Genomic DNA, 16,751 nt, shown 5'->3' with positions numbered 1-16,751 from the left:
ACATTGTTCACATCTTGGAATTGGAAGCAAAAGACTTTATTTTAGCACATTTGCAACTGGTTTCAGACACCTGAACAGCATCTTCTTATATACAGTACATATCAATTTATCTAGCATTTATCTATTATTGACAAAGAAGTTTCCACTATCAACTCTGGCAGTCTTGCAAGAATTTCCTCAAACGTGGGTTGATCCCACGGATGTTCACTGATACACTTTCGTGAATTGCAATTTCGTGAGTGATGCTGATTTTAGGGAGGATTCCCATTAATTCCCATTGGTCTGTTAAAGGACCAATAGGGAGCCCTCACGACACATGTAAAGATGTTTTGCTAGGAAGTTGCTATACTGTAGTATACAGAGTGTCAGCAGCCAGGAGCAACTTGTACCTAGCAAATCTAATGACGATAGCATGTACTGTATGTGGAATTGCTATTAACTGTGGTTAGCGGTACTGACTGCAGTGTAGATGGCAAATTTCCTGGAATTCTGCTTGCAATTTGGAATTACCAGATGAAATTCAGAATTCCATCAGATTCAGAATTTGAAATGAAGTCATTTTATCACAAATTCTGTGGTTTGCTTGTTGTCATAGTCCATTGGAAAAGCCATCTGTGAATTCATTTTATATTCTTTGCTGAGCCCTTATGCTGCTGCTGCAGTGTATATACATAACTTTGTATCCGTTTGATACCAGTTATTTTGTGAAATGCCCCAGTCCCTCCCGCAGCTAACCATTCCCACAACATGAAGCTCTCATCCTTATTCTTAACAGATAAGATGATGCTCTTTAGCTCACACTTTTTCCTCCAAACATAACATTGGTTACTATGGTCGAACTGCTTAATCTTGGACATTTCTCCACAAAGTAAGATCTTTGTCCCCATGTGCCCTTGCAAACTACAATTTAGCTTTTTTATGGTGGCTTTGGAGCAGTGGCTTCTTCTTTGCTGGATAGCCTTTCAAGTTATGGATAGGAATCATTTTACCATGGTAATGGATAGATGCTACCGGTTTCCTCCAGCAGCTTTGTAGTCCTTCTGGGTTTGTCGGTTTCATGACAAAGCAATTTTTTTTCTAGGAGATAGAATGCATCTCCTTCCTGGTATAGTGGTCATGTGGTTCCATGGTGTTTATACCCGTGTGTTATTGTTTGTACAGATAAATGTGTAACCTTTAGGGGGTTGGAAATTATGTACGTTTGAACCAGATTTGAATCAAATTTCTCTGAGGTCTTCAATGATGTCAAAGAGAATCTGTTGGTAGGCCTTCACATAATAATATAATATATCCAAGCAGATTCCAATCGAATTCTAGTAATACTTATGGAAGGAAGATTGCAATGATATGCAAATAATACTTATGATGGTCAGATATCAATGCCATACACATATTACCAATGGAGGCAGATATCATGCAGATATTGCCAAGGACAGGCAAATTCTAATGATATGCGCATGATAAATTAGGCAGGCAGATAACACCAATGACAGGTAGGTATCAATGAAATGCTCACAAAGCAAACAACAACAAGATGGTGCCAACAGCATACAGCTATCACTTGCAGAAAATACTAACAACAGGCAGATAATAATGACAAGTTGTATGTAATAAAAATAATAAATCATATTTAATCAATCACATGCAAATAATACCAATGAAAGGTATATATTACCAATAAAAGGCAGATATTAGCCATAGCAGGCAGATGTTATCCAATCATAACATTGTGTGTAAACGTTTCCGAATGGAGTACCAGGGGAATATATTACTAATATACAGTAGGTTGCAAAAGTATTCGGCCCCCTTGAAGTTTTCCACATTTTGTCATATTACTGCCACAAACATGAATCAATTTTATTGGCAATCCACATAAAGGACCAACACAAAGTGGTGTACACGTGAGAAGTGGAACGAAAATCATACATGATTCCAAACACTTTTTACAAATAAATAACTGCAAAGTGGTGTGTGCATAATTATTCGGCCCCCTTTGATCTGAGTGCAGTCAGTTGCCTATAGACATTGCCTGATGAGTGCTAATGACTAAATAGAGTGCACCTGTGTGTAATCTAATGTCAGTACAAATACAGCTGCTCTGTGAGGACCTCAGAGGTTGTCTAAGAGAATATTGGGAGCAATAACACCGTGAAGTCCAAAAAACACACAAGACAGGTCAGGAATCAAGTTATTGAGAAATTTAAAGCAGGCTTAGGCTACAAAAAGATTTCCAAAGCCTTGAACATCCCACGGAGCACTGTTAAAGCGATCATTCAGAAATGGAAGGAGTATGGCACAACTGTAAACCTACCAAGACAAGGCCATCCACCTAAACTCACAGGCCGAACAAGGAAAGCGCTGATCAGAAATGCAGTCAAGAGGCCCATGGTGACTCTGGACGAGTTGCAGAGATCTACAGCTCAGGTGGGAGACTCTGTCCATAGGACAACTATTAGTCATGCACTGTACAAAGTTGGCCTTTATGGAAGAGTGGCAAGAAGAAAGGCATTGTTAACAGAAAGCATAAGAAGTCCTGTTTGCAGTTTGCCACAAGCCATGTGGGGGACACAGCAACCATGTGGAAGAAGGTGCTCTGGTCAGATGAGACCAAAATGGAACTTTTTGGCCAAAATGCAAAACGCTATGTGTGGCGGAAAACTAACACTGCACATCACTCTGAACACACCATCCCCACTGTCAAATATGGTGGTGGCAGCATCATGCTCTGGGGGTGCTTCTCTTCAGCAGGGACAGGGAAGCTGGTCAGAGTTGATGGGAAGAAGGATGGAGCCAAATACAGGTCAATCTTGGAAGAAAACCTCTTGGAGACTGCAAAAGACTTGAGACTGGGGTGGAGGTTCGCCTTCCAGCAGGACAATGACCATAAACATAAAGCCAGGGCAACAATGGAATGGTTTAAAACAAAACATATCTATGTGTTAGAATGGCCCAGTCAAAGTCCAGATCTAAATCCAATCGAGAATCTGTGGCAAGATCTAAAAACTGCTGTTCACAAACGCTGTCCATCTAATCTGACTGAGCTGGAGCTGTTTTGCAAAGAAGAATGGGCAAGGATTTCAGTCTATAGGTGTGCAAAGCTGGTAGAGACATACCCTAAAAGACTGGCAACTGTAATTGCAGCAAAAAGTGGTTCTACAAAGTATTGACTCAGGTGGGCCGAATAATTACGCACACCCCACTTTGCAGTTATTTATTTGTAAAAAATGTTTGGAATGATGTATGATTTTCGATCCACTTCTCACGTGTGCACCACTTTGTATTGGTCTTTCACGTGGAATTCCAATAAAATTGATGCTTGTTTGTGGCAGTAATGTGACAAAATGTGGAAAACTTCAAGGGAGCTGAATACTTTTGCAACCCACTGTAAGTCCAAAGGAAATCCCTATGAGGTACCAGAGGACAACAGTTGTAAAGTGCACAACATCTAATATACAATACACGTGAAGAGACTTCCCCCACATGAGTCAGTGTGGGAGGCTCACATGCCCCACAGGTGTGCTCGGGTTCTCGCTGATCCCCCACCTCTCTAATATGGTAGGGAGGGGTGTAGCTGTAGGACCCTACATGTGTGTGAGATAGCTACACCCATCCCTACGATTCACATATTAGCGAGGTGGGGGATCAGCAAGAACCCGAGCACACCTGTGGGGCATGTGAGCCTCCCACACTGACTCATGTGGGGAGGTCTCTTCACGTGTATTGTATATTAGATGTTGTGCACTTTACAACTGTTGTCCTCTAGTACCTCATAGGGCTGTCCTTTGGAATCATAATATTGTACCAGTTAGTGCCCTCTTCATCATAATGTCCCAATTTATTATTGCCCTTTTCATTAAAATGCTGCCGCATTAGCACACAATTTACTATAAAGCTTTAGTTATAATGCCGCCTGTTGGGGTCGTGTTCATCATAAATACTCATTGGTGTGGCATTCATTATAATGCCCAATGTGCCCTATAGCACAGTACCATGACCCCATTATGTCCTCGGGCAAGTGCAGGAACCTCTCCTTTCTCTAATGTAGAGTAGCACAGCCAGGGAAGTGTAAGGCCCCATTCACACTTGCGTTTTGGCAAGTAAACGGACCGGATCCTGATCGGATCCTGACCTGATCCTGATCAGAACCGTACGGTTCCGATCCGGATCCAATCCGGATCCGGTCCGTTTGTAGAAGGCATGCATCAGGCTGCCATCCGGATCCGTGGGCAAAAAATAGTTAAATATACATAAAAAAATGTTCGGGTCAGCAGAAGGTGCACCTGGTGCACATGTACAATCAGGTTCCTCCGCTGTAGGCCTCACCTCCACCTCCGACATTCTGCCAAACAGCTCCAGCACGTCTGTCACTGCTGCTCCACTCCAGACATGCTTGGCCCATGTGTCCCCACCCGAAATGGCCGCTTGGATACGCATAGGAAGTGGGGTAGAACGTCAGGTTTTTGTAGGCAGTGTGTTCTGTGCCTTCCATTTCCCATTGGTTTCTGTGTTCCGGATGGTGCTGTCAGGCTCAGGTCAGGCTCCGGTCAGGATGCGTGGGCCGGAGATTCGGACACAAAAAATAGCGCATGTTGGAAAAGAGTCCGGATCCGGTCCGGCTCCGTACTGTACGGAACGTACGTATGTGAATGTCCGCATAGCCTTTGCATTGCTATGCGGAACGTACGTTCCGTTTGTACAGTATGCGGACCGGATCAGATCCGGAAAATCCGGATAGCGAACGCTAATGTGAACCGGGCCTAGCTGTTATTTCCCATCCATGTTGATCCCTCCAATTGCCTCCTTACCTATGCCTAGTTTTGTACACAACAGACTTCCCCTTCCATTTACGTTTCTTTACGGGTTTCCAAATGCTATACCGCCACGCATCCCATATTGTGCCTGTGGATGGATCATTCTAAACAGTTAAAGTGGACCCAAATTAAAAATACAAGATTTCAGAAATAAAATGTATTTTCTAAATTATAATAATAAATAGCAGCCTTTTTTCAGCTGCATGATGACAAATGTAAAATATTTTACATTTATTGGAGAAACCCCTCCCTTCCTTTCATATTGCCGGGACAGAATCCGGCAAACTAGTGGAGTAGGAGGTGTCTGGCAAAGGAGCAATTGCTAATGGCTGCAACCTGTATAACCCTAGTTATGAAAAGAGAAGGGTGAAAAGCATGCACTGAAATGCTCATAGGCTTGAATGAGTATTTATTCATCTTTGTATGTGTCAGAGTGGTTCAACTAAATATTTTGAATAAAAACATTTTTTTGGTTTGGGTCCGCTTTAACTGGAACATTTTGAGAAGGGACCCATACTTTGCATTCAATTGACAGTTTTTATTGTGTGCTTTAGCTGGATACTTTTTTGTATATTCTAGAATTGTATGTTTTATGCAACTTGACAGATCATAAATTCTTTTAACAGGGCTGGTATGACAAAAGACTGCAATGGAATCAAACAGAGTTTTATAACATCCATACACTGAGAGTACATCCAGACATGGTGTGGCAGCCAAAACTGATCCTGGAAAACAAGTGAGAGCAGTTATCAGCAATACAAATAAATCATGTTATCTAAAAGTATCTTGAGATTTGTAACCGGTTTGTAATATTTGTTTGATAACATTCATGTAGGTATTAACATGCAGAAACATACAGAGGCACCAAGAAGGATAATATACTCTAAAACCATTTAAAAAGGGAAATAGTGGTGGACTTACATTCCCATTGATGACTTGATTTTGACAGATTAAAGAAAGAAGAGCTTTATTGTATACTCCACAAAGCAACACTTTTTGCAGGTATGACCCGCTTCATCAGGCAAAATAAAGAAATGGTTAATTTCAGTTACTCATTGATCTTGCCTGATGAAGCGGGTCTTACCTGCGAAACGCATCGCTTTATGGATGATACAATAAAGTTCTCTTTTTTAAATGTGACAAAATCCAGTCATCAATAGGGAGGTAGGTCCACCACTACCTCCCTTTTTAAAGTGTTTTTAGTGTATCGTATCATAGTTACATAGTTATTTTGGTTGAAAAAAGACATATGACCATCGAGTTCAACCAGAAAGCAAAGTACAATTCCAGCCTGCTCCCTTACAAATCCCTGTTGTTACAGAGGAGGCGAAAAATCCTTACAAGGCATGGTCCAATTAGCCCCAAAAGGGAAAAATTCCTTCCCGACTCCAGATGGCAATCAGATGAAATCCCTGGATCAGCACCACAGGGCATTACCTAGTAATTATAGCCATGGATGTCTTTCAATGCAAGGAAAGCCTCTAAGCCCCCTTCAAATGCAGATCTAGAATTTGCCATAACTACTTCCTGTGGCAATGCATTCCACATCTTAATCACTCTTACTGTAAAGAACCCTTTCCTAAATAAATGGCTAAAACATTTTTCCTCCATTCGCAGATCATGTCCTCTAGTCCTTTGTGAAGGCCTAGGGATGAAAAGCTCATCCACCAAGCTTTTATATTGCCCTCTGTTGTATTTATACATGTTAATTAGATCCCCTCTAAGGCGTCTTTTCTCTAGACTAAATAAACCCAGTTTATCTAACCTTCTTGGTAAGTGAGACCTTCCATCCCTCGTATCAATTTTGTTGCTCATCTCAGCACCTGCTCTAAAACTGCAATATCTTTCCTGTAATGTGGTGCCCAGAACTGAATTCCATATTCCAGATGTGGCCTTACTAGAGAGTTAAACAGGGGCAATATTATGCTAGCATGTCGGGTTTTTATTTCCCTTTTAATGCATCCCAAAATTTTGTTAGCTTTAGCTGCAGCGGCTTAGCATTGAATACGATTATTTAACTTGTTGTCAATAAGTACTCCGAAGTCCTTCTCCACGTTTGATGTCCGCAACTGTGTCCCATTTATTTTGTATGGTGCTAGACCATTGGTATGACCAAAATGCATGACTTTACATTTGTCAACATTGAATTTAATCTGCCATTTATGTGCCCATATCCTTCTTGGTGCCTCTGTTTTACCATTCCTTGTAAACACCATCAGCTATTTTCCTAGACAATCTCTTCCTGCAACAGACACAATGAATGTAGCTATACTAAGATAAAATATGTAAACTATACGCAAACAATTTACATATTGGATTTTTCACATGGTTTTGCCATTTTAATACAAGGTCTTCTCTATTCACAGCAATGATGGGAAATTTGAAGTTGCATATTACTGCAATGTCCTGATATCACCAGATGGCTACATATATTGGTTACCACCTGCCATATTTCAAACACCATGCTCCATCAATGTCAACTACTTCCCATTTGACTGGCAGAACTGCTCCCTAAAATTCAGGTGATTGCATTTATTCTGTTATCCTTGTCATAATAAATGTGATATGGATTTTGTGTCTATTGTTCCCCTCATGCTTCATTGTGCACCATGTCATGGTCCCTGCGTCCCCTCCATAGCAACAGAAGTGTAGGCTATGTCTGTACAGCACTCATCCCTGAACCGTCTAGCCCTGATCCATGCAGGTGACAGTTCTGGAACATGTGACGTAAGCCTACATCCTCCATATATCTGTTCTTCAGTTTGTTAGTTACACTTGATCATAGTTATAATGGCAGAGATAAGATCTAAGATTTAAAATGTCAGTACTAATTAAACACTATAGGTATCCTTCTACGCTATATTAGCTGGATAGGTGTATCATTACACCACTATAGATTCTTATCAAATAAATACAAAAAAACAGCAATATCCTGTAATGAAATTATATTAAAGAAGTATTTTTCAAGAATACAGCATGTTTAAGCATATTTCTTTCATAAGATTTAATACACTAATCTATACTTTTTGCAGGCATTTGACTGTACTTGTGAGGCAGTGCTAAAAGGCTTGATAATGCAATATTTTCTTTCTACTTTCTAATAAAAGTGTACAAAGATGACATATGAACACCATAAAAATCTTCACTTACAAAAAGTATCAGTGTTCAGGAAGAACTGGTAATTGCCCAGCTTTGGCCATATATATATACCAAGCTCCTTTTACAAAGACATTGTGGTTGACCCACAAAACTATGGTAAATTTGCAGTTTGAAAACACAGCAATTTCACCGCTAATGGCACAAGAAGCATAGAAAGTTTTGCACACATAGTGCAACTTGTGTTATGTTCACTGTGTGTGCATGGCTAGTATAAGTGTGTTACACAAAAACAGTAACGTGTCCTATAGCAGCAATGTGCAGGTTGTATACAGAAAAATTATAAATTGGAAAACCTATAGAACGGTGTGCCTGATCCTCTTTTTGAAAGACAGTTCCTTTTTTTGGAAGCAGATCTTCCTCGCCATCTTTCCTCCTCTAATGTCCCTTTTTAGACCTCATTACAAAAGGTATTTCACTTCTGAGAAAAAAAGGTGATTATGATATACTGAATTGTATGTCCTGTTTCTAAATCAATGACTTGTTTATATCCAAAGGCCAATATAAAGTAAAATGAACGATAAACACAAAGACCAGTGGCATTTGAAAAATACAAATATGTATTTTGCTTATAAATTCCTTATGGTGTAATGAAGGGGTTTGTGATGAAGGTGTGACTTGAGCTGTGATAAACATGTGATTTGAGGTGTAATGAAGGTGTGACTTGAGGTGCAACAAACACAATTGCTAACTCCCAGCTAGAGCAATTTCCTGCCTTTATCAGGTCAGCAGACGCCAGTCAGCCAATCAGGTGTACTATTATACACCCTTTGCCTGCTGTACAAGATCTAGCAGGAATTGCATAAATTAGCATTCAGGTGGGAAGCTTCAGTTGGATAGCATCGTTTACAGGGACGCCCCGTGTAGGCACATCTCCCACACGGCCCCCTCACTAACCACTCACCTGTCAACCGCATCCTGGAAGCTGCAAAAAAGAAATGTAAGAAATTTAAAATCACAAACACTGGTCCGCACGACAGCCGGGGCCCCAGTCTCTCTCAATGGCTGGGGCCCACAAACCATCATGCGATACCTAGAGGGAAGTGCTGGCAAGCCCTGGACCTCTCATGCTGGGAGTTGTGGTGCCCCCAAATGGAGGCCCATGGAAGCAAGGGAGGGGAACCACTAAAAGGTCAGGGAATGCTATAGGGGGACTGCTAGACAACCTGGCAACAGGCCAGCACGCCCAGCAGAAAGCCAGACCATCCAGCACAGAAGACAGGTAACTCTGCCTAGTTATTCATTTATTTTTTTGTATTAATGGAGAGGAGGGCTTTATCCAACATTTTGCTGGGCAGGCCTACTAAGACTACTGTTAAAGAGAAACTGTAACCAAGGATTGAACTTCATCCCAATCAGTAGCTGATACCCCCTTTCCCATGAGAAATCATTTTCTTTTCTCAAATGGATCATCAGGGGGCTCTGTATGGCTGATATTGTGGTGAAACCCCTCCCAAAGTGTAATGTCAGCACCAGAGTGAGGCTACTGAGGATGCATTGGGGTGGGGGTGGTGAGGGTACTGAGGATGCTAGGGAGTGGCTAAGGAGAGGGGGGGCTTACTAGGGGTGGGGAGAGATGGGGTTATAAAGTTTCTGGGGGGGGAGTGGAGACTATTGAGCGTCAGAGGGAGAGAGGTTACTGAGGGTTCTAGGGAGTACAGAGGGGGGAGATTGAAGATAGTGATGAGAAGAGGACCTACCTCTTACATTTCCTGCTCTGCTGGTCTTTCAGGGTGTTGAGCTTGGTCTGGAGCAGCCATCCATGCTGTGCTGGCCAATGCTGTTGTGGAAAGGGCTGCAAATAGGCACATGCCTGTGAGGATGGAGCTTTGTTCCTATTGGGGGCAGAGTTTTGCAGCAATCTGTGGGTGAAGATTCATGGCGCCCCTGAGAAGAAAACTATTGCACCCTGAGTGCAACCTTGTTAAATCAGAATTCTTAAGTGGGCATAGACTGTCTAAGTTTTGCTTTGTCCCCAGAGCACAACTCCCAGTAGGGGCATTCCATAAGTAGGTACAGAATATATATCCACAGAAAGAGAGGAAATCCTAACTTTGACATTACTAGAACATGTGTCTCCTTTGGTGATGTATATCCTAGTTCTGGTATTGGGACAGTTTGCACTTAACTAACATATATTTCAATACTCTTGAAAGTCTTCCCACAACATATTCGTAAGTGTTATCATCCTAACGTTCTTATCCTTCTTTGTATGTTGCAGTTCCTTGACATACAGTGCAAAAGAGATCAATTTGCGGTTAAAGGAACAGGAAGATGAAGCTGCAAAGAAATATTATCCAGTAGAGTGGATTGTTATTGATCGAGAAGCATTCACAGGTACTGCCAACACTTTTGACACTTATACCTCTGAGATATCTGACCCAGAGAATTGCTCAAAACTCTTCATTCTTTAGGCCCGTATCTGACCATAAACCTATATTAACTGTCACTTAGTCACTAAACTTGTAGCTAATAAATAAACATTACAAAATAACTGTACAAGACTTTAGAAAAAAACAGGTTGTATAACCCTAAAAACGAAGTTTGTAAATAACCCCAACGGGTTTCAAAGCTACTCTTGCACTTGCATGCTATAAAACTGACTGACTGTGGACTATTCAGGAACTTGAGGTGGGGCAGGCAGGTCTATATCATGGCTCAGTACCTGTGCCAATACTTCACATTCACAAGCTATCATTTCATTTTTTTGCTGATTAACACCGGCTGCTTTGAATTCACCTAAGCTGGTGAGCCCAACAGGTCATGTGGCTCTGGAGAAGCCCTCTTTCTGGCATATTGACACCTTTGAAGCTCTGTCCACTCATACTTGCTAATGACGCTTCTTCAGAGTGTCTTCATTGTAATTGGAAGGGGACTCATTTAAACGCGTACACCAAAAAAAAGGCGCATGGAAATTCGGGCAACCAGTAATCCTGATAGTAAAATATCAGTATTTAAATTGTTAAATATCGGTATTAAATACTGATATTTTGTTTCGATGGATATTTTCTCTGTATCCTGTATTGGACATATGTATATGTATTCAGTGATATTTGTTTAATAAAACGAGTTTAAAAAAAAATACTGATATTTTACTATGGCTAAACCCAGAGCCAGGACAAGGTGCTCCAGCACCCATGGCTAGGGCACCAAAGCGCGCTCCTCCATTCCTTCCACCCACCCACCCACCCCAGCTGTCACACACTGATTGCTATTGGACTGAGAGGCTCCCCCAGCCCCCCCCCCAACACCTTAATCTCTAGTTATCTGGCTTGCAGTCACTGCCATGTATTCCTTTTTCTTATTTCTCTCTGCTTCAAACACATTGGCCTAGATTCATAAAGCATTACCGCATGAGGTAATGCAGAAAACAGCTGACTTTACCAAACACTTGGCACAATGTCAATTCATAAAGGCTGTTACTGCATTGCAAGCTGAAATCACCAAGCAGTGAGGTAAATTACCGACTTGTGCTGTAAATACCTCAACACATGTCAGTAAATGTCAGTAGATGTCAATTCATAAAGACTAGAACATGTGGTAAAGGGCAGAAACATTACCAGCAGCTCTGGTATGTCAAAAACAGTGCGGAGACTGACAGGAGCAGAGAGCCAATAGAAACAGCCCCTGTCTCCTGCAAGTCTTGCTGATCGGATGTTGATAGGATGCAATGCCTTCTTGGGAGGGTCAAGTTTTTCTACCCCTCCCCCCCCCCCCCCCCCCTCTCCAGGAGAATTTCATGGAGAAATCACCTAAGCATGGCATGTTTAAAGTTTCTTGGAGTTCATGTAAGCTGTGGCAATAAAATAAAATGTTAAGAAAGGCTTATGGACAGATTCAGAGGGAGCAGAGGCAGTATAACAAACATGTACATTCCAAAGGGATGTCAGGAATGCCTCTTACTATTGTAATGCCTTCACTGCACGGAACAGCGTGTAACAAAACAGAATAACCGGAATAACCAGGTGGCCTAATTTGGGGTCCAAATGCAGGATGTACCAGAATTTTGACAAGAATGCTCTATAACCGACCATACTGCGGTAATATTATACTATATTAAAGGCAAAAGCTACCCACATAGTGTTTAAACTGTTCCTGTAAATTATGAGAACATAACAATTACCGGTACATATTGTTTCATGTTTTTAGCAGTAGGGATGCCTGTAATTATGCTGATGCCCAGTGTTTGCTGTGTCTTTCAGAAAATGGAGAGTGGGATATTGTCCACCTTCCAGCCAAAAAGAACATCGACAGGAGTGTATCTCCTGAAAGCACCAAATATCAGGACGTTACATTCTATCTCATTATAAAAAGAAAACCCCTGTTTTACATCATCAACATCCTGGCTCCCTGTGTGCTCATTGCTCTGATGGCCAACTTTGTATTCTACCTACCAGCTGACAGTGAGTATGTTTACAATAATTACAGCACAAAGCTCACCATAGTTGTAATAATGGGTACTAATTTACTGACTGCAATTGCGTTTTATGACTGAAGTCTGCTTTTAGAACTGTCACTAATCAAGCTACATACTAATGGATCTCTTATTCCTCTGAGTAGAGGAAACAAAAAACAAAGGAGCACTGGGAGACAATCTGGTGTAGTCAATTCAGTGTTGGTGAAGGTAAGTAAAATGTGCAAACTTTACTGCCTAGTACTGTCATGCACTATCACTGTCACCAACTTCCAGACAATTAAATTCTGGTCCTGTATAAAGATGCTCCTCTGGTGTCTCTTAGGGTAGGGATGACAAAGCTGAGCTAGCGAATCAGCTGTTATTACCATATATTTGTCTTGAGTTGTGCTGACAGCAACTATTTTATACTATGTGCCATCATTATTTTCCTGTACTATACAGTACTTTTCTCTTACAGAAATATTTAATGAAACAACATAATTTCTTGCCAGGTGGTGAAAAGATGACCTTGGCTATTTCTGTCCTCCTGGCTCAGTCTGTCTTCTTGCTCCTGATTTCACAGCGCCTCCCAGAGACCTCTTTGGCTATCCCCCTCATCAGCAAGTGAGTTGCTTATAAGTGCCACTGACATTGGAGCGGTCTATCTAGGAATTCTATAAAACACAAATGTAGAATCTTCTGCTGACATTGACACTAGCAGATTTTCCTATTCATTTTGCAACATGTTTTTGTTTTTCAATGTTTACCAAATTACCCATTTTCTTTTATTCATCTGTGTTCTTTTGTTCTTCATCTGTGCGTATATGCCAGCTCCCGGATTCCTGGTTAGGGGGGCAGTGGAGAATGTGCTAAATTTAGGAAAAGGAAAGAGAGAGAAAAGGAGAGAATTTGTATTCTGGTCTCAGGTGCAGTGTGACATCTTTAACTCACTTAACTTGCTATAAATGTAACAATCCCTACCACCACATAAGTGGATGGCATAGGATAAAAATAGACAGTACTGTCGTCACTAAAACCAATGTCAATTTTCAACAGCAATGGCCAGCCCACACACAGTCATCCACTCACATGCCTACAACTGGGGGCCCCCTGTAAATTTCCAACTAGCATTTTCAAATTACAGGAAGATCTTACAGCCCGGCAGCCAGGAATATTCCCAATGGACAGGTAAATCACAAAAGTTTACAGTCACCGTTAATGGCAAATGGAGGTGCAGAAAGCAATGACATGTGCACCACAGCAGCACACAATCAGTTCCTTAATTATATAGCTCCAGTGTGTCCTTGGCAAACTCAAACACAGTTAATCTCTTTTCATAGACAAGCAGTTTGCAAGCACATAATAAGCATGTAATGCATCAGCAAAGCAACATGCAAAGTACGTAGAGCGGTATACAAGCAGCCCGGGATGCTCCAACAGTGGCAGTGAGTTTAGACGGTACTTCGCAGCGGTTGATGTTCACAGTCCCGTGCTTCCATCCCTTGCTTAGGTTATTATGGGCTGCGGTGGAGAATGTGACAAATGCAGATAGAAAGTGGGTGGTTCTCCAGTCAAACAAGAAAACTACTCAGGAGCTGAGGTTTCCCATTGGTCTAGACAAATGAACTGGTGGTGCAACACCTTTTCAATCAATTTCAATCAAGCAGATGAAGAGTTCGACAACATAGATGAAAGAAGATGAAGAATTTGAAGAACAGATATGAATAACATAACTTTTAGTAGCTTCCCCAGGCCCATGCCTCTAGCATTTCAACTCACAGAGGAAACACTTGTATTTATTTAAGCAGCCAAGAAATAATACCATAATAACATGTTTTGAACTTATAGCTGTCATCCAAATGACTTTTGAAAAAAATCACTATAAAAACCCTTTAGCTGTGCTTGTAACAATGCATTAAAGCACACAGTATTAGAAGAAAAAAGCCTTATATATCATCATTACTGAAAAATCAGAAACATCTATTAGGCTTTTATTTGAAATTCTGTGAAAGCTGTCAGCTATTCCCACTGCCCAACAGGTGGCTCTATTACGTACCCAGCAAACTTTTATCTATACAATTCACTTCTTGTAAGGAAGGAAGCAAAACAAAAAAGCTGTCAGTCTGCCAGTGTATGCATACATACATTAGACTCCTTTCACTAGCACTAAGGATTCATGGGAAAATTCTCTTTAGCTCTTAATATTACAGCACATTGGAAAGATCAGACTAAACATACGATTGTAAGAACCAGAAGCTGGATTGGCAATGGAGATAAGGGCTAGTGCAGTGCCATGGACACAACACATATGCTGTCGCCCTCCAGCAATGCTACTATGGTATCTTGGTCTTCTGTAACCAAAATAGGTCAGGACTTTGTCTCTTTTTGTAATTGGAGCTAATGCATATTTTTTTATGGATTGTGTGAATGGGTTCTATTAATAACATTGAATCCGTTCTCATGTGCGTTTGTCTACTGGCCTCCAGTCTGGAAAATAGTACTTTCTACCTGTGAACCCAGCATTAGTGCTGTTCTGTGCTGGTGGATCTAAGGGGCTGCTTATTTTGCTCACTGCTTGCTTTGCTGACTGAAAAATACAGGTCTCTTTGTTGTCACCCTCAGGTTCATCACATAGAAAAGCTTCCAATTTTAGAATTTGTTGCCATCAATATATTTGGCACTCTGCTGTTGGAGCTCTGCAGAGAAATCAGGGACAATAGATATCTTGTTGGAAATATTTGGGAATTCTTGTTTGTACTTATAGTGAAGGGTCTAACTGAATACGCTGTAATCCACCTTTGTCTTGTACTGTTTACTGTTGTATTGTTTATAATGTATTGTTATACTTTTTATTCTGTTGTACAGCACCACAAAAGATGCTGGTGCTATATAAATCCTCAGTACAATAATAAGTTTAGCAAGGATTGCTCTGGGTGGAGCCTCCTGGGGAAGAGGACTTAAAATGTACCTGAGGTGACATGTGACATGATGAGATAAACATGTGTATGTACAGTGCCAAACAAATTAATATCTGTGTTTCTTTTTTTCTTTTACTGCCTGAAAGAGTTAATCTTTAGGCATGCAAGTGAGGACTTCTCTCTTGTTTACAACGTAACCCTCACTGGTAAGAATTTAAAGTCATAAAACACTTTCCTGCAGAGAAGGCTTCTGAGAGCAGGGGATTGGTAAAAAAGGTCAAAAGTTCATGTATTTCAGCTCTGAGACACATTACAGACAGCCATTAAGCAGAGACAATAAAACATTAAATCTACTTTGTAAATGTTTACATATAAAATAGAAGCATGGGATATACAATTGTATATATTCACCTCGGGTTGACTTTAACCACTTTTGTACTGCAGGCTCTGGCCCCTTTAAGGAGCAGAGCCTTTTTTTTATTTCACTACTTCCTGATCACTGTAATTGGTTCACAGTGATTAGGCAGTCAGGAGCCATTGAAAACATTTCCTGACAGTGGAGTTCTGTGCCGGTGGAGATGCACGATCATGTCCTGTGCACGGGAGCCACCAGCTTTAAATCTACGACGCTTCAGGCTTAAGCAGCCACAAGTGTGGCATAGATTTAACATGTCGGTACTGGAGAGAATCAAAGAGGTGGCTGGCACTGGATGCTGGCTGACATCCAGCAATCTGCCCCCTGGGACTGTATTGTGCACCGGCCAAATACAGCTTAATACTTGATAGTAGGAAAAACAGCACTGAGCACCAACTATGTCTGCTTCCAGTGATTTATTGACAGAAATACATACAGAGATTAAGCCAAGGGAGTGGTAGGTCTAACGGCCGATTCAAGGATAGTCCGCTTCCTCAGAGACCAAAGTGGTCTAAAGGGTGCTAAGTGTTAGCACGCCAGTGAAAAGCCCCTTAGCATGTGCAAAGGCACTTTGCACGCGCTAATACACGCGCAAAAGTGCATGCAAAATGTTGTACCGTTCGCATGCTGAATAGCCTGATAAGCGTACTTAGCATGCGAAGGGTGTGATGTTTCCTGGGCCGGGCCGAGGCATAGGCTGGAGAGGCTCCAGCCTCAGGGCGCAGTGTAGGAGGGGGCGCAGAATTCATTTAGCTGTCATTCCTAATTGTGTTTAAAGCAGAAAGAAATAAGAAAAGGGGATACATGGCAGTGACTGCAAGCCATATAACTAGATATTAAGGTGTTGGCGAGGTTGTGGGCCCTGTGGCGCCTCTTAGTCTAATAGCAATCAGTGTGTGATGGCTGGGGTGGCAGGGATGGAGGGGCGCACTTTGGTGTCTCAGCCTTGGGTGCTGGAGGACCTTGTCCCGGCTCTGCGATGTTTCGCACGCACCGTGCAGCGCTAAACTTTGTGCGCGATCAGTAACAGCTTTAGACGTGCAAACTACTTAGCA

The 16,751-nt window shown here is 41.5% G+C and overlaps 1 protein-coding gene across 2 annotated transcripts in view; it reads left to right on the top strand.

Moving 5' to 3' along the window:
• Window positions 1-16,751, top strand: part of CHRND (cholinergic receptor nicotinic delta subunit) — a 48,847-nt gene that overhangs the window by 19,398 nt on the left and 12,698 nt on the right. For both annotated transcript variants that reach the window (XM_068281268.1, XM_068281267.1), the window contains 5 exons: window positions 5,438-5,547; window positions 7,178-7,333; window positions 10,189-10,304; window positions 12,170-12,370; window positions 12,876-12,987. In XM_068281268.1, the coding sequence (XP_068137369.1) occupies window positions 5,438-5,547; window positions 7,178-7,333; window positions 10,189-10,304; window positions 12,170-12,370; window positions 12,876-12,987 (695 nt within the window). The remainder of the gene's footprint in view (window positions 1-5,437; window positions 5,548-7,177; window positions 7,334-10,188; window positions 10,305-12,169; window positions 12,371-12,875; window positions 12,988-16,751) is intronic.

The sequence above is a fragment of the Hyperolius riggenbachi genome, chromosome 4 (genome assembly GCF_040937935.1).
Source record: "Hyperolius riggenbachi isolate aHypRig1 chromosome 4, aHypRig1.pri, whole genome shotgun sequence".
Classification (NCBI taxonomy): domain Eukaryota; kingdom Metazoa; phylum Chordata; class Amphibia; order Anura; family Hyperoliidae; genus Hyperolius; species Hyperolius riggenbachi.
This window is presented reverse-complemented; position numbering and strand designations above follow the sequence as displayed.